This window comes from Xiphophorus hellerii, chromosome 3 (assembly GCF_003331165.1).
Source record: "Xiphophorus hellerii strain 12219 chromosome 3, Xiphophorus_hellerii-4.1, whole genome shotgun sequence".
NCBI classification, from domain to species: domain Eukaryota; kingdom Metazoa; phylum Chordata; class Actinopteri; order Cyprinodontiformes; family Poeciliidae; genus Xiphophorus; species Xiphophorus hellerii.
The window spans coordinates 2,521,826-2,548,908 of record NC_045674.1 but is presented as its reverse complement, the minus strand read 5'-3'; the positions used below and the strand labels follow the sequence as shown (position 1 = coordinate 2,548,908).

The 27,083-nt window shown below is 40.0% G+C and overlaps 1 protein-coding gene across 2 annotated transcripts in view; it reads left to right on the top strand.

Annotated features, from left to right (window-relative positions):
- The first annotated feature begins 5,949 nt into the window (after nt 1-5,949).
- Nucleotides 5,950-27,083, top strand: part of sv2a (synaptic vesicle glycoprotein 2A) — a 34,145-nt gene continuing 13,011 nt past the window's right edge. Inside the window, exons 1-3 of one of the 2 annotated variants that reach the window (XM_032558390.1) lie at nt 5,950-6,384; nt 17,348-17,986; nt 26,385-26,565. In XM_032558390.1, the coding sequence (XP_032414281.1) occupies nt 17,377-17,986; nt 26,385-26,565 (791 nt within the window). In that variant the 5' untranslated portion in view covers nt 5,950-6,384; nt 17,348-17,376. Of the gene's footprint in view, nt 6,385-17,228; nt 17,987-26,384; nt 26,566-27,083 lie in introns of both variants that reach the window. The other variant, XM_032558389.1, reaches the window with a different exon arrangement.

Genomic DNA, 27,083 nt, shown 5'->3' with positions numbered 1-27,083 from the left:
CGGCGCCTTTACAGTAAAATCAGGATTAAAAACTGACACACAGGATAAAACCGTTTTAAGAGTTCATGTGCAAATAAAAAAGGTGAATACTGACAGTAAACATCCACTTCAGCTCATGTGACGTCTCCAGTTCAGGAATGACTCACGAGGTGTTTTGTTGAACACTTTGGGATGAAATGAGCTCGTTCTTCCACTGAACTTTCCAGCCGTCTCTGGAAATGCGTCCTGGTACTTGTTGAGCATTCTCATTCGTTTCAGCAGGTTAGCATTAAAAAAACAAGCAAGAGACAAAATAATGTGGAATGACTGACTTTAGTCCAAAGTGAGCTTAATGGCAGAGGCAGTGCATTCAGAGCTGAAGAAATCTGAAGTCCAACATGAGAGGAAAGACTTTCACCCCCACCGACTCCCGGTGCACGGCTCCTGCAGGATCCCGCAGGGCCCGTAGAGGTACCCAGAGGAGGACGGGGCCAGGCCTCCCAGCTGCCGGATGGACTTGCACATTGGGCAGGGATACTCGGACAGACCCTCGATGTCCTCAAAGGCCATGTTGACGATCTGGTCGCAGCAGGGGCTGCAGTAGAGGTGTCCGCACGAGAGGCGCTTGAGCCGCACCTCGTAGGTGATGCAGCACTGACAGTGCGGCAGGTCGGGCCCCAGCGACAGGGAGCCCGTCAGGGAGCTGCTCTCCAAGCTGCCAGCCTGGCTGGAGCTGATCTTAGCGGGAGACCTGGGGAGAGACGGGATTAACACTCATTCATGTACATATGGAAGAAAAACAACTGGTACGTAACAACAAATTTATCATCTTGGTCTCCTAATCTTACCATACGACCACATTTGTTTTGCCATCTTGATGAAGGATTAAGTTTATTTTAATGACGGATTGTAATTTTTACAATAATCGCATTGTAGATTGCTTTGTTTTGTGTTGTTTATATTTGACCAAATATGTAGAGTTAAGTTCACTTTGCTAGGTTTGTATAACCTTTTGTTTCTTTTCAGCAAGACAAATTTTAAATTGATCCAATAATAACAGATGAAAACTTGCCAGTAGGAAAATTCGGGCACATTTACAGCAATGTTAATGAATGTGTGTTGTTCCTGCCAAATTAATATAAAAAACAAAGCTTCATATCATCTGTTTAAATCAATTTATAGTGTCGTCATATTTAACGTCTCAAGTAACTAAATGCTCACGACTTAAAATGGGAAAGTTTTGCACAGATTCTCCTCCAAAGCTGTTGTCACACAAAGCTTTACGTTTCTGTGCTTCAGTCCTTTACAGTCATAATATCAAGTGGATGAGTTGTTCTAGTCTCAGACATAAATCTTTAAGGACATTACTAGAGATAAATTAGCTAATATTTTACAGATAGTCATATTTTAGCCAAATCTAAACATATCATCCTTCAAGTAACGACTGCATCTTATCTAGAGATGGGAGTTTGCTGCAGCAGTTTATCTGCTGAAGTTGCCTCATCACTGATACCAAACATCTGGAAATGTTTGAGACGACGAGACAGAAACTGCCGGGCAGAACCAGAATTTTTCCATCTCAATTTTCCGGAATAACAGGTTCACTTGATGTAAGTCAAGGTAACTCTGGGAGCAAATGTTTCCCTGCATTTATCAGATATTCAGATTTATCAAAAATTGATTTTTGATGCCTGAGTTAATTTTACAGTGGGTTGCCAAATCTAAAACAACTATGATACCTTTTCATTTCTTGATAACAATTTAGAGTTATTTAAAATAAAGATTTCAGGAGCAGAACTGATTCTCTGCTTTACGTCCATCTGGACGATGAGATGTGTTGCAAATTTGATCAATAATCAACAGAATCCTTGAAGCGAGATGAATGTGTCTGATATTTAAATGCCTCTGACATTTGGTTGATGTCGTCTTACATAAAAGGACGTTGAATCATAGAATCAGCCTGCAGGTGATGGTGACTTTCCTCCAGCGCTGATCGTGACCCATCGTGTTTGTCTACTAACTGATTTGGTGTGTGCACAGATTTGCTCCGGAGGTGAAACCCTAACTGGTCAGACCTGAAAAGATCCCAGTCTGGGTGGAGTTAAAGGCAGATTGCACAACTGTAAACGGACTGTTGACAGTTCTATGCGTTTAGGTGTGGGACTGGATGTTTCAGTGTTTCTTCAGTGACAGGCTGCAGCAGCAACCTGTTAGAAACAACATCTGAACATTCTGGGTCATTTTTTCTGTGCGGGATTAAAGTTAAATGAATTTCTGATGCAGGTCGTAACTTAAGATTTGATTCAATTCAGGGACAGACAGTGGCTGCTTGGTGTAGAAAATGAGAGCATGCCCTGACTTAGGAAACCTGTTGTCACTGCAGCTGAGAAGTGGGTTGCCATACTTCCTCTTAGTGTTTAAGAATCATTTTCCACGTCCTGTGCTGACATTTAAATAATTCAATGGTTATTTTTAAGCAGCGAAATATAATTTAAGGTTTCTTGCCTGTGGGGGAAAGAGTTATATAATAAAGGATTATCTTTAAAAAACGGACAAGCGGCTGAATATCTATGTTTGGGACTAAAAATATGAGCGAGCACGTTGGAGGCGCCCAGAAACTGTTTTTTTTTTTCTTTTTTTTTTGCTGCAAACGCCCACCAGCTGCAGCCAGCTGGATTGTTCCGGCCATTTCAGCCTGAATCCAAAGGAGAAATCAGGTGGATTACTGATGATGATGATGGGTAGGGGGGCTCACCGTGATGAAGATGAGTCTTTGAAGCAGTCGAAGCTGAGCGCAGTGAGGATCCTCCACAGCAGATCCATGCCGGTTGCTCTCATGGTAACATCCAGAATCCAGCGAGCTGCTTTCCGACGAGCGTCATGTTGGACAAAAACAGCGCCGAGGCTCTTTAAATGAGGACGCGCGGCGGCGCGGCGCGGCGCGGCGAGGCGCCCCCACCTTCCTGAGAAGGGAAACGACCTCGATCCGCCCCCACCACCCCCACCCCTTCCTAATGTTTCCACTGACGGGGATGAAGAGGATGTGCGCTCATCTTCATCATCATCTGCTGGTGTTTCAGGAGAGAAACGCAAAGCGCCGCTTTTTTTGTCCACCAGTCTGGCGCCTCTCAACACTTTCTTCTGGCTTCTTCCTCCTGCTCCTCCTCTTCCTCAGCAACAGCAGGGGGAGGAGACGAAACTGAGGCGCTTCAGTTGCATCACGCGTCTCTTTTACCAATGAGCTCAAAGCGCAGCAGGAAGCCCATAAAATACACAAAGACCCTCATGTGCCTTTTTTTCTTTTTCTTTTACTTAAGGAAGATATTTTAGTCTCATTTTTCACACCTGCGCACATTTTAGTCAAACCATTTTTTTATTCAACCAAAACTGATCCCGGATATAGTGTAATATGTTACACTGAAATTTAATCTAAAAATTCCTAAAAAAAATAAAAATTAAATTAAAATTAAAAGAAAACAAGACAAGCAGCTTATTGGGATGAATAAATAAACATCCATCTGAGTGAACCGGCCATTCTTCCTCAACACAAACGTATTTAGACAGAACAAAAAACAATATTCAATTTAACTTTTTTTGGCTAAAATTTACACTGACCCTTTAAAGTAATTAAAATGTAATTGAATAAATCTTTATAAAAATTTTAAACTTCAGTTTATTTAGTTTTGCTAAATTATTATAGAAATAATTTAAGGCGAAATAAAATTGTGTACCAACGTAACATTTTAACTATGGTTATTAATATTCAGAACATAAATAACGTGTCGGATAAAATGTGAATTAAATCTGATCCCAAACAGACTCCAGCCAATTATTAGCGCTTTCTCTAATCTGACCACTAGATGGCGATAAAATACAAACTCAAAGTAAATTTGAGTTTACTTGAATTTGAACGTGTGAAATGCGACACGGACGTTTCTTCTTCTCTGTTGGAGCCTTTAAAGGTCCAGAAAACCTCTGACTCTGAGTGAAGAGCTGCTGATTCATCGCAGCGTCCACAGCTGCAGATAAGAGCCGCCGGAAGCTCTCATTGTTAAACTGGGCCTGATTGGGTCACTTTGTACAGGAAATTAAAGTGAGCCTCAGAGAGACACGATGGTGAGAGTGAATGGGCAGCTAAACAGGAAGCTGCTGTAATACAGAGAATCACTCCATGGAAATAAACCAGAAGAATAAAATTTCACTGAACCCAGATGCTGATAATCAGTCACCAACCTGTACATTAGATATTACAAAGTATTTTATTAAACAGTACATTAGTTTAAAATCTACAGGCAATAAAATGAAATGCATATGGCGCTGTTAGTAATTGTTTACATGTTTGTTCTGTTTTATGATTATTTACTTGTAAAGGGAAAAATTAAATAAATAAATGCAACTTCAAAGGCGATTTGTTTTTGTTCATTTTCACCAGCAGCAACCAGAGTTCTGTTAAAAATAACCTGCATGAACACAAAGTAGGCTAAAAGATCTCAAAAAGCATTGGCTTAAAGCTCAGAGGTCAAAGTTCAACAAGAGGGAAGAAAGACAAAGATGACCTTCAGAATAACTGCTGACTAAAAACAGCAACAAAACTCAAAACCCAGGCAAAATCTTGATACCCAAAACTTTTGGCCTTGTTGCCGTGGTTATGCATCACTGCAACTGTCTGAAAGTAAAACAGTAAGAGCAAAAATCCTTCCAGCTGCATCTAAAACTAAAGGGAATAAAACCTGAATAATTATTTACCAAAGTCATTTTTTTACTTCTCCATATATGCTTCATTAATTACTTGTAAAATAAACTTTGAACTAATCCAACTCTCCTCTGACGTGTTCTGAGGAACATCAACCATCACCTTATGTGAGTACTTTTGTTTGTGTGTGTGTGTGTGTGTGTGTGTGTGGGTGTGTGTGTGTGTCAGAATGAAAGGCTGACTGAAAATAACAAACATGCTCTCAGAATTCAGCATGAAGCAGAGAATAGATGAGACGTGCAGGTGGTGTGGTTACTTTATGAATTATTAATCACGTCCTGCAGGTGAATCGGCCTCATCGGCGCTCTGACAGGTCGTGACCTCACACATCGTCACCAGCAGCAGTCCGATCAGATCCCGTCCAATCAGACAGTTCTTCTCTGTTTGGATCATCTCCATTGATTGTTGCTGATTAAACCGACTGTTATGAGCAGCAGAACCAGAACCAGAACCAGAACCACCAACCCGAGTTATGATGAGACCGGCTGAGCCTGGTGTGGAACTGACTATAGAGGCTTTTGGTGACATTTACTGCAACAGCTTGTGTTGTTTGCAATATTATAATAGTTTCTTTTGTCATTATGGTTCATTGACTTCAGACCAGTTAGAAAACCAAAAAGGTGTTTTGTACATGTACTTTATTCTTATGTGTTTTTCTGTCAACATATTTTTGTAGATGTTTCTCTTGTTTGATTGACAAAGGCAAAAAAAAATCTAAATTGTTGTTTACCTCCTTATTGCCCCAGATTTTCCAAAGTGAGATGAGCAATAAATACATAACAAAAAAAAAGAAAAAAAAGATGTACATTTCTGGTGTGGTACTGATTTTTTAAAATTTGCATTAAGAACGTAAAACAAACAAAAAAATAAATAAATAAAAAAATATTTCTGGGATATTTTTATTCATTTTTATTTATATTACGAATGTAAATAAATAAATAAATCAATCAACAAATTAGATATTATTGTTTGTTTTCATTTAAAGTGCCTTACAACAGTTTGGTCAGAAAAAACCTATGAAAAAAATATATTGTGATTTTGCTGCAGCTTATTGAGACATCAGTGGAGAGTCAGGAGTCACGGAGGAAGACATCTGGCTCTTCTTCATCACGTCCTTATAAAATGAAAAGGTTTTCTGTTTTTCCCATCAGGGTCTCCTTGATCTCTAACGGAGCCAATTACAGGCACGAGCCCAGCCGCGTGCCGGGGGAGCCTCGCTTAGATTGCATCACCAAACATTTGCGGCTGAAGCCTGGAGTCTTCTTCCTTTGTCTGAATAATAAGAGAGCTGGACTCTTTATTGGCTGAACCAACCAGGCCGGAAAAGAAAAGGAGCATCTTCACACATCCGGCTGCTCTGCTTGGTTCTGGTTTGTAGCTGAAACCAGGATGGGAGCGAGCAGGAGGAGAGGAGGGTGTGTGTGTGTGTGTGTGTGTGCGGGTGTGCGCGTGTGTGTGTCCATGCAGGAAGGATGCTGTGTAGTAGAAAGGGAAGCGGGCGGGAGGGGGAGGAGTGAGCAGCTCCCCTGTCACTACGTCAGGAGCCATCACAGGAGCGCACTGGAGCCACTTTCTGCTGAAGGATCCGGGTGACTCCCTGCGCCGATATCATCCCAGTCGCCCTAAAATGCGCTGACCTCCTCATCCCAAAGGTAAGATTATTTAATCCAACATCACCCCCCCCCCCCCCGCCTTTCCCCTCCGGTCTTTCTTGCTCTGCATCCGTTTATAATCGGTTCCGTGACCATTTCACAGCCAAGATTCCTGACAGCCTCCTGATAAAATGGTTCTTCGATGACCCTAAAGCCCTTAAATGATAATAATTGATAAATGGTAAATGAAGATCGAAATCGGTTTGGAATGTGTTTCTGGGGGCATTTTGCTGCCAGCTGCGCTCAGTTCTGGTTCCTGCAGAGAACAAACATCTTCCATCCTGCTCAGAGATCACATTGTGTTCTGTTTAGCGGTTTTAAGCAGCGCTAACCCGCAGCTCCAGATTTCTAAACCATGTCTGCTAATTAGCGCTGGTTTCGGCTCCGGTGCCCTTGCCTCTCTCCTCTCCGCCTCGTTTCTAGATTCCGCCTCGGTTTCTCGTTCCTCTCCGATGAAATCCCCACAGCCTCCCTGGTTATCTGTTGTTTTATCTGCTGTGAATCCTGAAGGAGGTTGTAAATGTGCATCCTTGGAGGTCCTGCGTCGTGCGCAAAAATGACCTTGTGGAAACCCAGCGGGGAGGATAAGATGGAGAACGAGTGATGAGCAGTTTTTCTTTTTTTCCGGTGTATTTTCGGGTCTTTCTGTTTGCTCTGCTCGGATCCTGCGCTGCATTTGGACCTTGCTCTGGTTTGTTTATGATGTGAGGCAGAGTGCGTCCTCAGAGCTGCTGGCTGATTAATTCATGCTCTACCGTCACCATGAGATGCATTTTACAACTTTGCATGTGTGATGTGTTGTCCTCCCTGTGTGGCAGCCATCCTGCAGCGACCCGTCACCATGCAGGATGTGGGACTGAAAATGGGTTTTATTCTTCCTCAGGAACCAGATTAAAGAACTCCGGCCCAGTTCGTTTGTTTTCAGTTCATGTGTTCATTTGGTCTCCTCCTGATGGGGTGAACAGTTTGGGTGTTTCCCCTCACGCTCCAACAGGAGACTCGTGGTTTTGGTTTTTATTTCTCACTGAGCTGTCATCGCAGAATTCAGTGTCAATTTTCAGCAAGATGGAAAACCGAACACTAAAAAAAACTCAAATAAAAAAAAGTCGGCCCATTTGGATGGCCTGTCTCTTCACCAGACAAGATCCTAAAGGTCAGAGGTCAGAGTGGTGGGAATGAAAGACTTGCTGTTTTACTAGGACACTTATATCAGGGCATTTAGTCTGTCCTGCAGTAAAATATTTAGTGTCAACATAGGGTCAATGCAGGGGCAATCTAGGGCCAATACAGGACCAATAAAGCACCAATATAGGACCAATATATTGCCAATACAAGGCCAATCCAACCTGGCATTGATGCAGGAAGGAAACTGGAGTTAAAAACTAATTTTGTAGCTGCTGCAGCTTCTGGATTTTCTTTTTTATTGAATCATTTAGACTCCAGGTTTATTTACATTATGATTAAAGAAAAGAACTGAGCTGGATGAGAATCTGCTGTGTGAAGCTGACTTCACTCCAGCTTCCTCCTGTCAGGTTATTTAAATTCTTTGCTTCTTTTTTTCCCTGTATTGATTACTTATTTTCATGGTTCTTCTTTATCCATGTTTATTTCCTCTGCTAGTTCAGTTATTCTAATTTAGTTATCCTTGTTCTGTTTTGCTCAGTTTAGTGTGTCTTGTATTTATTGCTTGTGTTTAGTTATTATTAATTTCACTTGGATTCATTTATCTCCAGTTTGTTGCCTCTCCCTCCTCAGTCTTTGGTTTCATCTCACAGCTGCAGCCTGTTATCAATCAGCCACCGGTTTTCTATCCAGCAATCAACTCACCAGCATTTAAGCTCCTCAGTATCTGCGTTTCCTCTACAAATGTATGCAAATCTTTGTCTATATTCTGATAATATAAAAAAAAAAAAAAAAAAACCCAACAACTTAATTTTGCAGTTGCTGTTTCCATTAAATAAGAAGTGAAATTAAAATCACACATGAATGAGCTTGTTCACAAACTCGAGGCCAAATCTGCCCACCGTAGTTTTTAATGTGGCCTGCTGGACTCCAGAGATAATAGTCGTTTGCTTAAATATTGTTTTATTACTCAAATCAAAGCAGTTTTTATCTGTTTACTGTCAAATTACATCAACCAGTTCCTCCAGCTGTTTGCAGTATTTTGTTAATGGGTTTTATCATTACATTCTGGCACAACTGGCCCTTTGAGAAAATTCATAATCTTGATATGGAGCAAAATGAAAATGAGTTTTCTACCCAGAAAACTGAACAAGTAGCTCCAGTTCAGATTCATCAGTCTGTTCTGTCCAATCCGGTTTCCTCTGGACTTTGTTCAGACTGTAGCTGCATTAGTTTGGTCAAACTAGTTTTGGTGGATTTTGTTAGAAGAACTTTGATTTTTGCCAAAATCCATTAAACTGAGCTTGTGCTGATTTTTTTTTCTTATTCTACACATGTTAACAAAACCAAACATCCCAGATTTAAGCTCATTTAATGATCAATGTTGACTCTGTGGCCCCTGGCCCCTGGCCATTGAAAACGAGCAGCAGCAGCAGCCTCTCTGTTTGGTGTTCCTATTTTCTGCCTGCTGCCCCGCTGATTGGGCCACGCTCCCGTCTGTCCTCAGAGATTATCCCGTCACACGTTCCAGGTCGCCTCTCTGAGTCGGATACAGCAGCAGAACATCTTAAAACACGGTGGAGCGCGGCTACGCTCAGCCATCAGCGCCGCTGTGTGAACATCAAGGTGGCTTTTACGGATCGAACTGCCTCGTTTCTGCTTGTGGAGACATCTGTTTGGACCTCACACCCGCCATGTCTCTGCTCTGCTGCAAGGCAGAGGAATAATCAATGGCCTTTTTCTGTCAGCTGCAGATGAAAGAGGGTTGGAGCAGCAATTAGAGTGGAGCGCACCATAAATAACTCACAGTGCATCTTATTTCTGCCAGAGGTGACTTCATGCTGTCCTCTGGTTCAGGAGAACGGATGGCAGGAGGATGTTTGATGAAATCCTGGACTGCAGTCATCAGGGGTGTCCAAATCGCTGATTCAAAATTTCTCACACGCCAAGAAAATAAAAATAAAATCAAGCAAATAAAGTAGTCCAGGGTTTTGTTTCTGTAGGAAAGAGACTTTATTGATCATAGATCCAAAAGGATTTTGCATGTTTGCTGTAGAAAAAGAAATGCATCTAGTTTTCAAATAGGTTTTTGCTTGATTTAATAAATTTGTTCTCATTTCCAAAGTTTTTCATGATACTTTGCGGTACTATTGTGATAACGATAAAAGTGATGACAGGACGATATATTACTCCTTTTTTATGTGACTGTAACTTTGTGTCACAGCAATTACAGCCCCACGGACACAAATGACTTTCTTGAAAACATTCCCAACTGTAATACACTTCTTTAGGACACCAGTCACATAAAGAAGTGTGTTTGTATCACTAAGTTGGTAACTTAGCAACTGTACTTTTAAATGTACTGGTATTTATTGATGCTTTCATTGAACAATCAGTGGAAAAAATCATAAAACTCTCAAACCCGACAATAAGGACAGTTTTGGGAAGTTTTAAACGCCAATAATTGGAATTTATGGTGACAATAAATCGTAACTCTTATCCTGAAAAGAAATTTATCATGATAAATGATAAGCGGTGCGATAAATGCTCTACTGCAGGTTTTGGGTCGCTTTCTTCCAAAATGTTTGCTACATTTACTCAGTTTTAATACATTTAATAAAATGTATTAAAATTGGGTGCAGCTTTTCAGTAAAAACCTCTGGACTGACGTGGTTCTTCTTAATATGGATACTTTGTGTTATACCTAACCTTTTCCATGTTTATAATAATTTGACCCTGATTTAAAAATAAAAAGTCAAGGTCAATAGACAAACATTTTCTGTTGTTAGGTAGTGAAATATAAATCTGCTCATCTGAACTTGTTTTTTCTTCTGAATGAACATGATGCAAACAGAACGATGAGCAGAGCTGGAATTCACACGACCATGAAAAGCAACGCTGCACTCGCCGGGCTGCAGTGTCTGCAGACTGCTGCATCATAAGTTAGGCTTTCACAGGTTTTATAATCACCTTTTTTTAATCCCTGCAGGAGGTTTCTGACTGCCACAAAGAATTTAGTCCTGTTGCAGTAGCTGAACCTTCGTCTGTTTGTTTAGGCTAAACTACAAACACAGCTAGTGAGGCTTGTGGAGGCAGATTGAGCTGTGCTGATTTCTCCAAGCTAAATTTGGTTCTATTTTGGTGGAGTACTTTGAATTGGTTTTAGGTTAAAACAGCAGAGATCAGCAGCTCAGGTTGGAGAAACTGTTGATATGATTAATAATAGTCACGCTTTCCGGAGGAGCAGCTTAGAGGAGACCAAAATGGAGGGCTGCACATTACCCTGAACATGCCGTTAGCTTGGGTTGCTAGGTGACGGAGCTGGGGTTGCTAGATGATGGGGTTCCTACTGATTTGTGATGTTGCATCCCAGAGGTTTTTGAAATGGCTCATTTTTCAGGCACCAAAAAACATTAACTTATTACCAAAAACTGTCTGATGTTTTGTTTTCTTTTTTTAACACTTGGGTTGTTTTTAGGATCAGTAGAAACCCAAATGGAAGTACAAAAATGTCCAAATTGCGAATTTTGCATAAAGTGTCCCCTTTAAGTGTGAAAAGTAATGAAAAGACTTCCAGTAGAATTTCTTCAGAAGATGTCTCGACTAGAGGGGCTTTTTGTTAGCTTAAAAGAAGGTGGAACGGTTGAAGAGGTTTAAATGCTTGTGCTGCAGCTCATTACAGATGTGCATGGAGGACACATTAGGTGCAAACATCTGCAGGAGGAGGTATCCTCATTAACTAAACTCCTGAGTGAATCCAGAGATCTGACGATGTCTGCATGTCATTTCTTCTGTCAGAGCCTCTCCATGCATGGCTGTCCTGCTCCAGAACCAACAGCTTTCAGTACCAGTTCCTCTCCTGCTGTAAATTGATGTAAAAATGCTTCATTATTGAAAGACATAGACCTTTTGTGATATATTTGTTCTCAGCAGGATGATAGATAAACAAACAATCAGCTGCATTACAGCTCCAAAGGTAATGAGCTTGTGGAGACATTTCTGTATTAGTGGAAGCTAATGGACCTGAATGAGAACATGACGAATGCAGTCCATTTATCCCTCACAACGTTTACATGCTTCCCTCAGCTTTGCTCTGTCTGACTGCCGTTCAGCCCGTTTAGCAGAGACCAAAGCCAAAATGGATGCAGGGGCCTGACGTCACACTGTTTGACATGGTGTTGCTATCCGACTTGGTGCCACCGTGGATGCAGAGCCTCCCAGAGGAGACCTGCGTGTTGAGGTGGAGCTCTGGCCTAGTTGAGCTGAAAACAGCCAATAGTCGCCGGCGTGTGTGCAGCTCTGGGTTGGACGTGATGCAGCTGGAAGAGCTGTGTGACTTTGTGCAGATGAGGGAGCGTGAACTAGAGCGAGGCCGCTTTATTGCAACAACGCATCACCGCTGGGGGAGGTCGAGTCGATGCTCACACCGCTGTCCCTTCGGCCAGAAAAGAGCCATGAATTATTGAAGGAACTGAAAGAATTGCTCACTCAACATCAGCAGGAGTTAGTTTTTATTTACCAGGCATTACTTGGACCACTGATGGTTTATGTTTGTACTGAAATTGCCCTGAGAAATGTTGACTTGTATACTTTTTGCTCACACAATTTGCTGCTCCTTTCTGTCCCTTTTGCTCAGGAATTGGGTAAGAAGGCTTTCGTTCATTCTGCTCCCTGTTCTTGGAATTTGCTACAAGAAACTTTGAAATTGACGGAATAAATCTTGTTTTGTGTTTTTTGTGTTGTCTCAAGACAAATTCGACGACATGTACCTGTTTTTTACAGCTTGCCATTTTCTTTTGTGTTGTATTTTTTGGTGCCACTTGACCAGGACTCGCTTGAAATCGAGGGTTGTATTCTAAAGGGTTAAAAATTTTTAAAAAATGAGATGCTCGGTATTGAGAGCAGAGAAAAGATTTTGGATAAGATGGACAAGGTGAATAAAAAATGTAACAGAAGAAATAACAGACATAAAGAGGAGGCATGGCATGAAATTGACTTTATTTGCGGTATTTTTCACTCTCTTTCTAATGTGAGGGATAAAGTGCTATGAAAAAGTATTTGCACCCTGCTGCCAAACCTTAAACACTAACAATTCCTTTCTAGCCTGAAATAATCCAAAAGATGTCCAACTTAGATTGGAACATGATTGGAGCACATCATGCTCCAATCTAAAGGAATTCAGATGAGTAACAAAAGCCACTGACACCATTCAGTCTGGAAAAGGTTAGAAAACCATTTATGAAGCTTTCTGACTCCAGAGAACTGCAGTGGACAAAAGTGCGACAAAACATAGAATAGTGGTGAACCTTCCCAGAAGAAGCTAATCTACCAAAATTATTTCAAGAGTGCATTGACGACTCATCCAGGAGGTCACAAAAGAAGCTAAAACACATTGGCCTAGTCAAATCATGGACTGAAATCTGAGTGAAATGCTGTGGATAGACCTTGAGCAGGTTTTTTATGTTTTAAAATATGAATTAAAGCAATAAATAATAATAAAGACATAAATAATGAATGGAAGTTGTTCCTGCCATCAGTTATGAGGTTCAGGAGGAAATTACATTTAAGGGTCAGTTTGTGTCGATTATTTCACCTTTAAAATTAAAACAATAATTTGAAAAGTGGATTTGTATTTTCTCAGGCTATCTTTGTGTAATATTAAAATTGGTTTGATGATCTGAAACATTTTTTGCGTTAGCAAAAAGCTAAAACAGAAGAAATTGGACAGGTTTTGGTTTTGGGTCGGTCTGCTGCTCCGTCTTACACATTCTGACTCCAAAAGAACCACAATGATGACAAACAGTAAATATAAAGCTTTAAACTTACATTCTCCAGGTATTTGTTGTATATACAGTTGTTTGATTATCAGCGACTTCCTCTCTTTTGAGCGTCGATATGAAAAGAGCGTCCAGCTGCACATAATTTCCTCTAGTGGACTGTTTATTGGAGGTGTGGGCGTTTGTTTGATGAATCTGCTGGGGGCGCTGTGTGTGATTGAGATTTCCAAACAGCAGAAATTTTATGTAACATTTTAAATGTTCTTGAGACAGGCAGAAATATCTGAGTTACTGAGGCAGGAGAGGGAGCAGACAGATTTCACTGATTCTCACATTGCTGAGCTGTCAGGGGGAATGATGCATTTATGATCACTACTTTTCTCAAGAGTTAACATCAGTTAGGGTTCTGAAGTAATCCCTGAGCCACGCAAGTCACTAGAAATGTCTGTGTCTTGTTCTTTTTAAAGGGTGTTCCTGAAAAATAGCTCTTCAGCTTTAGTTGTAACCTGCAGCATTTCTGATCGGAAGAAAAAAAACCCCATCTCTGCATGTGAGAAATGAATCCTGCGCTGCATGACATTACCAGCCATCTGCAGCTAGAAAAGGAATCACCACTTCCGCACCACACAAACACATGCATCCCCCACCCCCTCCCACACACACACACACACACACACCAAATGGATGACATGAGAAGCAGGTGTGGAAAAACAGGAGGCTGGATGAAAACTATGCAGAACTGAATAAAGTGACAGCATAAGGGAATCCAAACATCACCGAAGAAAGATTATAATGTAAACAACCAAAACACACTAGAATACGACGGGGAAACTGAGCAGATGAAAGAGAGAGGGAGACCAAAACAATATGTTCAGTTAAGTTGATGAAGCACAGTTAAGATAAAAAAAAACACAGTCTTTTGAGATGGAAAAAAATCTAAAATCTCCTTACATTGAAAACTTTCTGTGTGTTTTAAGAGATTTCAAAGATACAAAATGAAAAATGCTACAGCAGTTTTTAAAAAAATATCCTCTGCTGCAACATTCTTTATGTTGCTGCTGCTAAATAACAAATATTAATAATAAAGCTAAAAAAAGTGAATTTAAATAAGCATTCTGTTGTCTCTGACCTCTGAGGATAACGAGACGCCACTGTATTCACAACGAGGTCAATCTGAGGTGAACCAAACATGCAGCTAGACTGTTATAAAATATTAATATGATGAAGGAGAAAAACACCAACAAAATGTCTGTATTCGCATCATTTTGCTTATATGGCTTAAACAAATTGAGCTGAGTGTATTTTATGGAGTGGATGTGTTTGGTGGTGCAAGCCATCGAATGTTAATGGTGTTGTGTTTTAGCTCTTTTATTAGTTTCTCCTCTCCATCCGTCTTCTCTGGTGCCTATCTGCCTGGCCGTTTCCCTGCCAAAAGCTGCCTGCCGCTAAATGGACCATTTATGTCCCTGAAGTAAAATATCCTGCTTCCATCAGAGAGCGCCAACACCTGATAAAGAGGGAGAAATCTATTCTAGGAGATAAAAGACATGCAGTAAATGTAGCTGTTTTATTGCTGAAGGATAAAAGAGGAATGAAAGGCAGAGATTCAGACACGTTGAATGGGCTGAAAGTTCTGACTTCTTTAGAAGCAAATGGGAATCTCCACAGCTTCTTTCTGACATCAGAGCAAAATATGATCTCAGCTGCAGATTACTGTCATAGCTTTCTGATTCAGTTTCTTTATATTTTCATTCACTCAGTGACTTTAAACCTAAAGCCCACCGCCAGCTCTGGGCTCCACTTGAATCATCTTTTCCAGTTTATGAAAGTTATAGATATATTTACTGCCTCCATTAGTGCAGGATTCATGGTAACTGATATAAAAGGTTTGTTTTCTTTTGAAAAATGTTGTGGTTGTTGATGAACTAAATATATTTTTTCAGGTAAAAAGAGAGCTGGGGTGAATCCTGTCACACCTAATCGTTTTGTGTCGTATCTTACCATGTTTTACCACTCTGCCATCACACCTGCAGGAGTTGGTCTAGAAACGTTTTTACACAAGTAGATATTCAAACAGGTAAAACAGCAGAGTCTAGTTACAGCTGGCCGTTTGTTTTGGTGTCACTTTATAAAGTTGCCCTACAAAACCTTGAATGTCGTACTTAGTTCCTCACATAAACATTCTCATTGCAGGCGATCAGACCATTTAAACTCACACCATCAAATTTTTTATTGCATACTGAGTTGTACCATGTTGTCTTTTGGTACGGTCCAAAACGTCCTGTGTCGTATCATATCATATTATATAATACTGATTGCTACTATATGCAGTTTTATGGTAAATATAGTTTGTTACATGGTGCATCTGAATGCAGTTTTGACCTTTTTCTTGGTTTTGAGAGGCTTAATGGACATGTTGTCTACCGGAACAGAGGAAATTCTCGACTCTCTAAAACACATTCATTGTGTTTTCCTTTCTGTCTCCTCTCAGCACTTTACTGCGTCCGTTTAGTTGTGGCCTGAGATCGTGCTTCCCATCCCTTCAGCATCATCTTTGCTCAGTAGAAGAAAATGAAATTACATAATTAAATCTTTCATCAACTGCCTGCAACAGCTTTTAGTCTGTCCCTCGGCCTAACTGCGATTAAATTACCAACTCACACTTTATTAGAGATGTCAGAAGCATTTAGGAAATGACTCAGTTTCACAATAAACTTTTGCTTTGCTTTAACTCTAAGATGTATTGCAGATCAGATTTAGGTAATATATTTTTTTAACAGTTTGTTTAATCGGTGTCAAATGCTCTCCATCTCTAACTCTTGCTTGGGAAAGGCTTCATGGTTATAATGATATTATATACAATAATGTCAAAAGTACTGGGTCGGAACTTCTTACAATGAAATTTTATGAATATTTAGTACATTTTAGTCATTTCTGGTGAACAAATAACTTCTCCTGCTTTTATAGTTTAGTTGTGAAGTCAAATAAGACGGGCGCACCAAGCTGATGTCCACCCACACCAATCTTGTAATGCAATATTGGTTTTAGGTTAAGCTGCTGATTTTTATTTTGTAGCTTCAGTCATCACCTCAAACAGGGTTGAGCTCATCAAGCTGGTCTCTAAACTTGTATGCAAGATGTTAGTTATCTTCCCAGAACCTTTGGACAGCAGTGTGCGCACTTTTACTTATCAGTTAACGTGCTAATAGCGGAGCAAGTACATCGTTTAGCACTGTAGCATTTTTGCTAACTTTGAAAACATTTAGCGCACTTAGCTTCGACTAGGTTATTTTTTCCAGATAAATCCTGAAACGCTAATTTACTCGACGGTTTTGTGTTGAAGTTTTGGTTTTTGACTGTTAGTAATTCTTCAAGTTAGATTTTTATATCCATGCTCTTGATTTGAAGTCTGTTTATGCAACAGTTCAGTTTCCTCTCTTCTCCTTATGTGTTTTAAAAAAAAAACAAAAAAAACTTTATTGAGCAACTATGCTACAAATGAACAAATGAGTTGCTTGAATCAGCATCACTCTGCTATGGAGCTTCTGATGATTAAAACGTTGGTATAGCACTGTAGCGTTAGCAAAGCTAATGTTTGTGATGTAGTAGTGTTCATAATGTCCACTGCTGTTGACATGGATGCTCTTCATGGCTTAATTCACCTTAAAATGTTAGAAAGAGGGTTTCCTGGAGAAGTTCTGGAGATTCCCAGGAGACACAACCAAATAGACCTTGGCAGCCGGGGGGACTGGACATATGTCTGGTCATGTTGTCGGGTAATTTTAGTTTGGATTTGTTTGAGGATCGGATGATGGATGGATGGATGGATGCTCTGGAAGCTTCCTCTGCTCACAGTTAATTGAACCTGAAGCTTTAGTATTTCTCCTGTACTACTTACAGTCCACTAACTGCTGCTGACATCCCGTTTCCTTTGCTTCCCTGCAGAGTTTGGTGTCTGAGTGGTGACCAGCAGCAGAGCAGGGAGCTGTCCACGGTCCTGCCTGGATCAGTCCACAGAAATCCACAGCAGACACTCATGTGCTGATCTCCCCCGTCCTCTGCAGCATCTCTTCGCCTCCTCCAAGCATCCAAGATGGACGACGACGGGCGCTACCGAGACGGCCGCTCAGACTTCATCCGCGGCGCCAAAGACATTGCCAAAGTTGCCAAGAAGCAGGTCGGCAAAAAGGTCGGACGCGGCGTGGACAAGATGGCCGACGAGTACGTCAAGCGCTCCTACAAGCGCTTTGAAGAGGAAGACGACGACGACGATTACGCGGGCGTGCCGAGCAATGATGGTGGATATTACCGGAACGACAGCCGAGCCAACGACGATGAAGGCCACAGCGACTCCACCGAAGGTCACGACGAGGACGATGAGATTTATGAGGGTGAGTACCAGGGCATTCCTCGGGGTGACTCTGGGAAAACCGGCGGCATGGATGGCATGGCAGTCGCCGAGGCGCAGCAGTTCAGGGACCTGTCGGCGTTTGAGGGCGAGGTGCGGAAGGACCGGGAGGAGCTGGCCCAGCAGTACGAGACCATCCTGCAGGAGTGCGGCCACGGAAAGTTCCAGTGGACTCTCTACTTTGTTCTGGGACTGGCGCTGATGGCCGACGGCGTGGAGATCTTTGTGGTCGGCTTCGTGCTTCCCAGTGCGGAGAAGGACATGTGCCTGTCAGAGCCGAACAAAGGCATGCTGGGTAAGTCAGCTGAGTTTTGTGTATGGCAGGCCATTTTAACATAAAATTGATTTCCGTACACAGATATCTGAAATTGGTTTATGAATAGACATATTAGTAAATTAAGGTATTTCTAATTATGTTTTGACTAGACCAAGTACCTGTTTGAGATATCTCTTATTACATCCTGACTAGTAGGCCTGCACAATAACTCATTTTTCTGGATCATAATTTGGCCCAATAGCTATTGCGATTAAATATTGTTGTTTTGACACCATTTTTCAAGTAATATAATGCTAACAGCACAATAAAGCAAGAACACATCCTGAAAGATCGATAAACTTAAAATTTTAATGAACATTTAAAACTGGAACTGGAAGACAAATATCCCAAATAAATAAACAAAATATCAGTAAAATGAATTACGAAGCCTTTGTGAACAAAACTGTCCTCTGAAAAAAGGTATAACTGAGACCAAATCCTCCACACTGAAGACCTTAATCCTCCAGTTTTTGGTGGAAAGAAAGAGAGAAAAGAGAAAAATGATAATTCATGCAAATGGAAATTATTGAGCTCATTTTAATTTCTCATTCAATTAATTAATTTATTGCTCATCTTTGAGTTGTATTGAGGTTTCAATTAATCTAATTAATTATCTTGAATGACACCATAATTCAACATATGTTTAATGTATTTTCAGATAGTAGCAAAATAGATTTGACAAGTTCAAACATATCCTGAAAGAGAATTATGACCAGGCACATTTAAATTGGAGATATGTAGAAGCATAATTTTGACCCATCAAATGACAAATCTGGTGACGTTATTTGAGGAATTTTGAAAGGAATTTTGACTTGTCAAAATGTAATAGTGTAATTTAATTCAACGTAATGAATTATTATGCTTACTAGTCAGAATGTAAATGCAGATATCTTAAATTACCATTAGTAAGCAGCATTACTTGTCTGGTCAAAATTTGTTTTTTTTTAGTTATCTAGATACAGAAACTGATTTTATGTAAAAAAAAAAAAAAAACAAAAAAAAAAACTGCCACATTTTGCTTCTAGTTTGAAATCACTTTCTGCTTTTTATTGACTCTTTATTTTAATTTTAGTAGCTTCTCTGGCATTCGCTGCTTCCACTTCACTTGTTATCCCTTTGTTATCTAAGAGAATATCCTTGCAGTCGCTGTAGTTTACTTTTTGTGAGGCTGCAGCTTTTTAGGACCCAATTGGCCGTGCATGAGCCCAACAGCCTGACTGAACTCTCAGGCACACGGTACCATCAGCCTGGGCTCACCTGTGTTACTGAGTGTTTGTTTGTGTCTCTGGATGTGAAAGGGAACTCTGGCTTTGTGCTTCTTTTGTGTGTGCTGTTTGTCTTTCGCACACTGTGTGCAGCGTGGCTGGCTCTGTTTGCACTGAGTGGAAGCTGAAGACTCCGGGATTGTTTTTCCTACCCTGCGGGTTTATGTTTAATCAGCGTCCAGAACCACATGATCGTCTGCACAGGGTGGACACAGAACAGGAACCAGATGTACAACAAGGATTAATATATTAATAATTACCTACATTAGTTTAGAAAACTCAATTACTTACAGTAGATAATTTAACTTTAACTTAAACATCTTATTTTTGAACCATTTTTAAGTTGAACAATATTTGACCCCTGTCATCTGTTTTACCATTGACCTCCATTTTGACCTCAATATTTTTATCTTGTGTCAGAATGTGAAAAGGCGACGCTCATATAGATTTATTAAACATAGAGTGAATATTTCAAGCCCTTATTTCTTTTCATTTTTATGAATATGGCTTACAGTATCTACACTATACTATTTGAAAACCCAAAATTATGTGTCTCAAAAATTCATGACAGCTGCTTAACAATTATCCTAATGCTAGAGGATCCCACAAAACTGCAAAGAATAGATCAGAAATTCAGGTGCAATATGGAGGTGTGTGCTCCTGTAATGCAGGGAGCAGCACCACAGCAGAGGCCTGAGAGAAAACCAGTTTTAATGGGATGAATTATTGTTTGCAGTTGAATGGTGAAACTCTGTTAATTAAAACCAGATGCAATACGAACAGCAACCACAATGCAAACAGAATTACAACAACTTACCACCACGTTTGAGTCATAAATAATAAGTAACAAGGCACTGTAAAAAAAGTGCCTAAGTTAATTAGTTAGGATTGAGGGCTTGTAGCGCCTCCTAGAGGGCCACAGCTGCAACAGGTAATGACGGGAATAGGATGGACTTCTCAGATGTTGTCTGTACAGACGGAGGAGAGCACAAACAATGATATACTTTACTTTATTTAGTTAATCAGACATTATTTATAGAGCACTTTTTGCATAAGCTCTAATTGCTTTACAGAGAAACAGAAAGGTAGGACTCTTACCAACATCCAAACTAATAAAATGACCGTGATCCATATCAATAAAAGGGTTAGAAGACCAAACAAACCAAAAATAATAATCAGAGGAAGAAAAAAGGGAAACAAAACTGAACAGAAATACAGGCCAGAGATTTCTGAGTTCTTGTTTTAGTCTTTGTCAACATTTGTGCATTTTGTACTGCAGGGAGCTTTTAAATGCAGCTGATCTCACCATGATGTTTAGCATTAATGTCAGCTCCTCTAGCACGCTGCAGGAGAGGCGCATTGCTACAGTCAGTAAAATAATTCAATAAAAACAGAAAATTTCACCCAGAGGAATTAAGAAAAAGTGTAAATGTTTAAATACTTGAGTATTTATGGGTGAAGGCTTCAGTTAGGAGTCACGAGTGGCCTCCATTCTCTCCTTCGCTTGTTATGCAACACGTCTGACTCACAGCCGAAGAGGCTTTTTTTTTTTTTTTGCTCTAACTTCTCTGCATCCCCTGATTTCCGACTGCTCCCTGCGCTCTCCCCGCCCCGCTGCGCTCCATCAGCATGCAGTCTAAACAGTCTTTAACCTGAAGCACTGGGCTGGGATCATGCGCTGTTTGCATGCGACACCCAGCGCACGTAGCGGAGGAGTCTCTGCAGAATGAGCTGCAGAATGTTAACATATCAGATGATCCCAGAGAGGAAGCTGTGACAGCTCATTTCACAAAACACTGCTCCGTTTTATTAAGAAAGGTTCCAGAGGCGTGTTGCTGAGGAACATTTGATCAAGTAGGAAAACTAACAGCCGGGAATTCAGAGTGACACAAATCGTGATGCCACGTTGATGCTCAGTGAGCCACAGGAGAAACACACTGGCTGTCATTGATTTGCCCTTCTCATGAAGCTGCAGCTGCTGCAGCCAGTTTATTAGAAATACACAAAGGAGGAGTTCTGCACAGAAAGAGATGACTTCTGGAACGAACTGAGCTTAAATGCTTTTGATGTGTGAGAAATTTCACGGCGTATTTCTGTCCTTCTGGAGGCCTGCTGGCCGCGCTGCGTTGTGCATTGCAGTGCTGCTGCACCGTTTTTCTGCAGCATCCAGGAACCTTTCTGTATTACAATAAGTATTTGGCCTTTTGGTGGATTTTCTCAGTGAAGTCCTGGTCGAGGGGAAACAGATGGGACAAAGACAAGATGGCAGATCTAATCAGGCCTGTCTGATTTACTGGTTCCTGTGGGACAGACTGGCACAAGGAAATAGGAAGCTTTATACCTGGCTATAATTAGCAACAGATCTTTGATGTACATAAATGTAAGTGGAAATTAGGGTCTTTTATGTTTAATGATGTATTTTTATTGGTAGTAGTATTATGTTAAACCCAAACTAAACCCCCATCTCTCCCACTCATCCACTCAGACTCAACAATCCTGCAGTGTTGCAGTTTTTTCTTTCATTTCCCTCCCCACACACATCCACATGCATCCACTATCCCTGTGCCTCAGGGAGCTCTGCCACAGCGTTGACTCGCGCTGTCCACTCCTCCCTTTTTGTCTCTTTTTACTCCTCTTTTCATGCTCTCCATCTCCTCCTCCCACCACTTCCGGCTGAGATGCCCAGCTTTGCTACTTCTCTCCAACACCTTTTCCAGCTCATTTCTCCTCCTTTCTGCATCACCGTTGTTTTGTGAAATGTTTCAGATCATCTGACAAATTTAAACATTAGACAAAGATAACCTGAGAAGATATTAAAAAGGAAGTTTTCAAATAATAATTTCTTTTATTAGGAGTGAAAAGCAATCCAAAGCAACATGGTACGTTTTAAAAAGCTTGGTTGTGGAAAGATAAATTAATTTTGAGCTGTGTTCCACTTTACTTCTGTCTGACCTGCAGAATCAAGAAATGATCAAAACAGGACCTGTCTGTCAACAGGAAGGAGAGTAAAAGCTCTCAGGAATCACTGCATCATGCTACAGTCTAAAGAAATTCAAGAAAAGAAGAGAAACAAAGTCAATTTTCATCTGACCTTTATTTTGGACAGATGAAGCTAAAAGTAGATCCAGGACTTGTTTTAGTGTTGTGTTACTTTCCTGTTTTAATCAGATGTATAAATCTTCAAAGTTTCAAGTGATAGCAGGCCTGAAGCATTTTTTAATGCATCATTTTTGCGAATAATGTTAGATATATGTTATTTGAGACATCACACACTGAGACTCTATTCCTGGCTTTTATTAGTAACTTTGAAGTTTGTTAACACGTTAAGCTGATATATTATCTTGACGCTTTCTAACAGTGACGACAGCAGGACAGACAGTGATCTGGTTCCTCTGATTGGTGAAAGGTCGACAGGTCGGCGCTGCAGCCCACAGCGATATCCAATCAGAGATCTTTACTGAATGACCCGGTCACTCACTGTGATTGACTCGCCGGTACTCTGTCATTACAGAAAGCACAACTATTATGTTTCCATCATATCTACAGATCATTTTTAATTTGATCTAAATGTATGAATCGTGTGCGGCACTAGTAGTTTTTACTCAAAAACATGAAATAACTTTGAAAATGACTAAATGACTCATTTTTGTTAATGAATGCAGAATTTCCTGCAGTTGATTGGACAAAGAAGAGAAAAGTCACCTTCTTTCTGAGCTAAAGGCCGCAGTTTTTCTCAGATTCACTAAATGAGTCACACGATTCAGATGAAGAAGAAAACGACTAATTTAATAAATGCCTTTAAAAGGCTGTTTGATCTGAAAAGCAAGGACATTCCTTTTGATTTCATTTAGGTCAACAGCTTCCATCCTTGGTGCTCAGATATAATCTACATCAGAGTCAATAGCCCTGACATATGAATACCAACTTGAACAGTGGCTGATTTTCCTTTATCTCGTTGATACTTTTTACAGTTCCTTGCAGGACGTTTTATATCCCTTTGTTTATTCATGTTACAATCAAAAATTTCCGTGTATTTTTACTGAGCGCATCTTTACCAATCTTTTTTCAATCTGGAGAGTTAAATACTCAGTTTTTTTTCAGGAACTGTTCCGATTCAGTCAAAATGGTTGAATTTTTTCTGTGATTAAAAAGGCTGAAGTTTCTGGTTGCAATGTGACACAATCTGGGAAGGTTTTGTTAATAACTGTAAGTTGTGGCTTCTTCTGATTTACCTTTTTTTGGATGCCACTGTTTTTCCATGTTTTTATTCATGAGGTAAAGTCTTGAATTAGTATTTTCACCCCTTTATTGCTCAACCTTTGCATTCTGCCTTCTGATAGTTTTGTGTTAGTTTCTCTTTTATTTTTCATGCTCGCTTAATCACATTTATAGTAATGTTTCTCTTTGCATATTATTAAGGTGTATATTTTTAGATAACTAAAAATACCAATGTGCTAATGGGATAATGTCTCATTACGGTTGCATTTCAATGTGTTTGAGGTCGTTGACTGGAGTAGATTTGCTTTTTGCAGACATAATTTGATGTAAGTTTAAGTCTTGATGGCTAATCCCTGAGTTACCATCTTTTTTGAGGTTTAAGTTCAGAATTTGCACCTGATCAACATCTGTCTACAGATTTAGAGCACAAGAGGGAATCTGTGCATGTGTAACAGCCTGATAACGTTGCATGAACACAGCAGATCCAGATCCATTTCCACAGACAGAACAAGTCTCTCGAAATGGAGACATCAATTTTGTCTTTTGCGCACAACATTTTAAACAAATAAAATGTCGTCATTTAGAAGAACGCAAGTTTAATGGACATTGAATTATTTGGATTGTTTGTATAGTTACACAGTCACAAATGGAGCTGCAAGCTAAATATTTAGCTAAAGAGCTATATATCTAGCTCACAGAAAAAGTATTTAGTTAGCAAGCTAAATATTTAACTTTCAAAATAAATATTTTATTTAGAGTTAAATATATAGATCAGAGTCAAACACTTTGCTCCAATCTACATATTTAGTTAGCAAGCTGAACAATAAGTTAGCAAGCTTAATATTTAGCTCCAAAATATTTTTTTAGTTAGCAAGCTAAATAGAGTGTTAACTTGGTAGGCTAAATATTTAGCTCCAAATATTTAGCCTGCTAACAAACTACAGATATTAAGCAAGCTAAATATTTGTTGTGGAGCTAACTATTTAACTCCACAGCAAAGGTTAGCAAGTGAAATACTTAGTTCCCAGACTGAATATTTACGTAGTTCCAAACTACATATTTAGCTAGCAACCTCAATATTTAGCTCATAAACTAAAATGTTTAGTTAATAAGCTATAGCATAGTGCTAAATGTTTTAGTAGAGCTAGATATTTAGCTCAGTGGAGCAGGTTGTGAGTGAGTGTGTCTGGATCAGTGGGAGGGATGAGACTCATGCTAGCACCTTGAATCCCAGCTCTGATTTTGTTTCTGTTGTTTACCTGCTCATCATGTAAAGAGTCCAGAATCTTCCATCTGTAACTTGTGGGAGATTTTTTACACAACAAGCATCACTAAGCTTTTAAATCTAGTGTTATCAGCAGCAATTTTTATTTCAACATTTTTTTTTTTTTGCCATTATGAATAAAATAGTTTGTTTTTGGTCAAACCACACAACAGCATTTGCTTACCGCATTCCTCCCTCCCAAACTGATTTGCTTTCTGTGATCAATCAACGTGGGGTTGAATTATTGCTGAATGCATACATTCATGTTCACAGCTGGCTTCAGTGCTGCAAGCAAAAGGTTTTAATTACAGGGATTCACACAAACATAAAGAGGTGGAACATAAAAACCCAGAACAACAGAGGATTTCCAGTTCAGTCCTCCACAACGGGCCTGTTTGACTCCTGCAAAACAGCCAGTTGTTTCAATCTGTGACACATCAATTTCAGTGATAACAAGTTGAAAGGGGCAAATCACTATCTATTATACTGGATAGTCTATAAATCAATCCTTCTCCCCTGCTTAGTTGGAAAATGGCAGTATTCCCATTAAATGGCTTGTTATACTAAAAAGACACAATGAGTAATTGCCTCCTGGGAAACAGTCTATTCAACTTCATTGACTCCATTGTAGACGCTAGTGTATCTTAATTGAAACACAAAGCCTAGTTTAGACACTGCAACTAGAAATACTAATGATACTTTGGCTCTCACTGTCTCTTACTGCAGATTGTGTCATTTTGAAGCTGTGGATGAACATACAGGTTCATCCACAGGGAGATAAAAACACAAACACATTTCTGTTTCTGCTTGTATCGTCATGTATGAAATACAGTCGACTAATTTAGTAGTTTGAGATCAACAAAGTGAACATCGTTCGATAGAAAACCTGCTAAATGTCTTTCAAATACCTAACAGGGACCTCAGTGTATAACTTGCACTACAAACGCACCATTCTTAAAAAAATTGAATTTCATTGAACCATTTTCAAACTCTGGATGAGTAAAAAAAAGGAAAACTGAGCATGAAATGTTTGATTTTGTAGACTTTCTTGCTGATTAAAGGTTATGTATCTCTAATAATGCTTAATAATTACAGACATTTTTACATAGAATACAATATTTTGACTGAGATGTCCAGAAAATTCTACCTTTAAAACAATACTCTTTGCTCCATATTTGAATGTTGAGAGTAAACACATTTTCAGCCTGATTTAAATAAAAACCTTCACTTAAACACAAAAAATCATCAGTTCTTTTTGTCCCTGATAACACTCAACTGTTTTAAAAACTCTGATTTTAATAACCGTCAGCTGAGAAGAGAGTTTTTTCTGAACAACTGATGCTCCATTTTTTGTCTGGAAACATTTCAGAGGATTATGCTTCAATTCTTCCATAACGTTTCATCATTAATGCAAACTTTTTTTAGAAGTCCATTAAGATTTCCCCTGGCAGTAATTTACAACAAATTGGAAATCTAATGAGAGTGAAAGTGAAGCCTTGAAGTGCTAGACGTGAGTTTATTGGAGAATAATAACCCATTATCATCCTATCTGCCTTTTTACTTCATCTCTTCCAATCATTTCACGCTGCTGATGGTCCGACTCGTCCCTGTCCCCTCCTCTTCCTCACAGGTCTGATCGTTTACCTGGGGATGATGGTTGGAGCCTTCGTCTGGGGCGGCCTGGCTGATCGGATCGGTCGGAGACAGACCCTGCTCATTTCGCTCTCCATAAACAGTGTGTTTGCCTTCTTCTCGTCCTTCGTCCAGGGATACAGCTCCTTCCTTTTCTGCCGTTTGGCCTCTGGCGTCGGGTGAGCAGGCAGATGAATCACGCAGGGAGTCACAGCCACTGTGATGCATAAACATCAGCTGATGTGACGAGCAGTGAAATGCGCAAAATCACAAAATAGATCAAGGGAAAGGCACCGAAAATGCAGCAAAAGAGCAAATTGAGTCCAAAGGGATCCGTTCATGTCTTCAATATGTCAAAATAAATGTTTAAAATTGAAAGTATAGAAAGAGACATAAAAATGTACATTTTCACTTATCGGGGGAAAAAACCTCCAAGTCAGCCTGGCACTGTGTGAAAGTGCAATGATCCCTCTAGATTAGGGTTGGACAATAAATCAATAACAATATATAACACTGCGATAAATATTCAATATGTAGAATATTCACTGAATTCTGATCCAGACACGCACGGCATTCTGGGAGATGTAGGCAGAGCTAATGAGGCCATTGGTGGCACCAGCTAACGCACTCAATCTTTGGTTACCTAGCAACTCACGCGCTCTTTGGTTACCTAGCAACAGCCTGTTGAGTAACAACA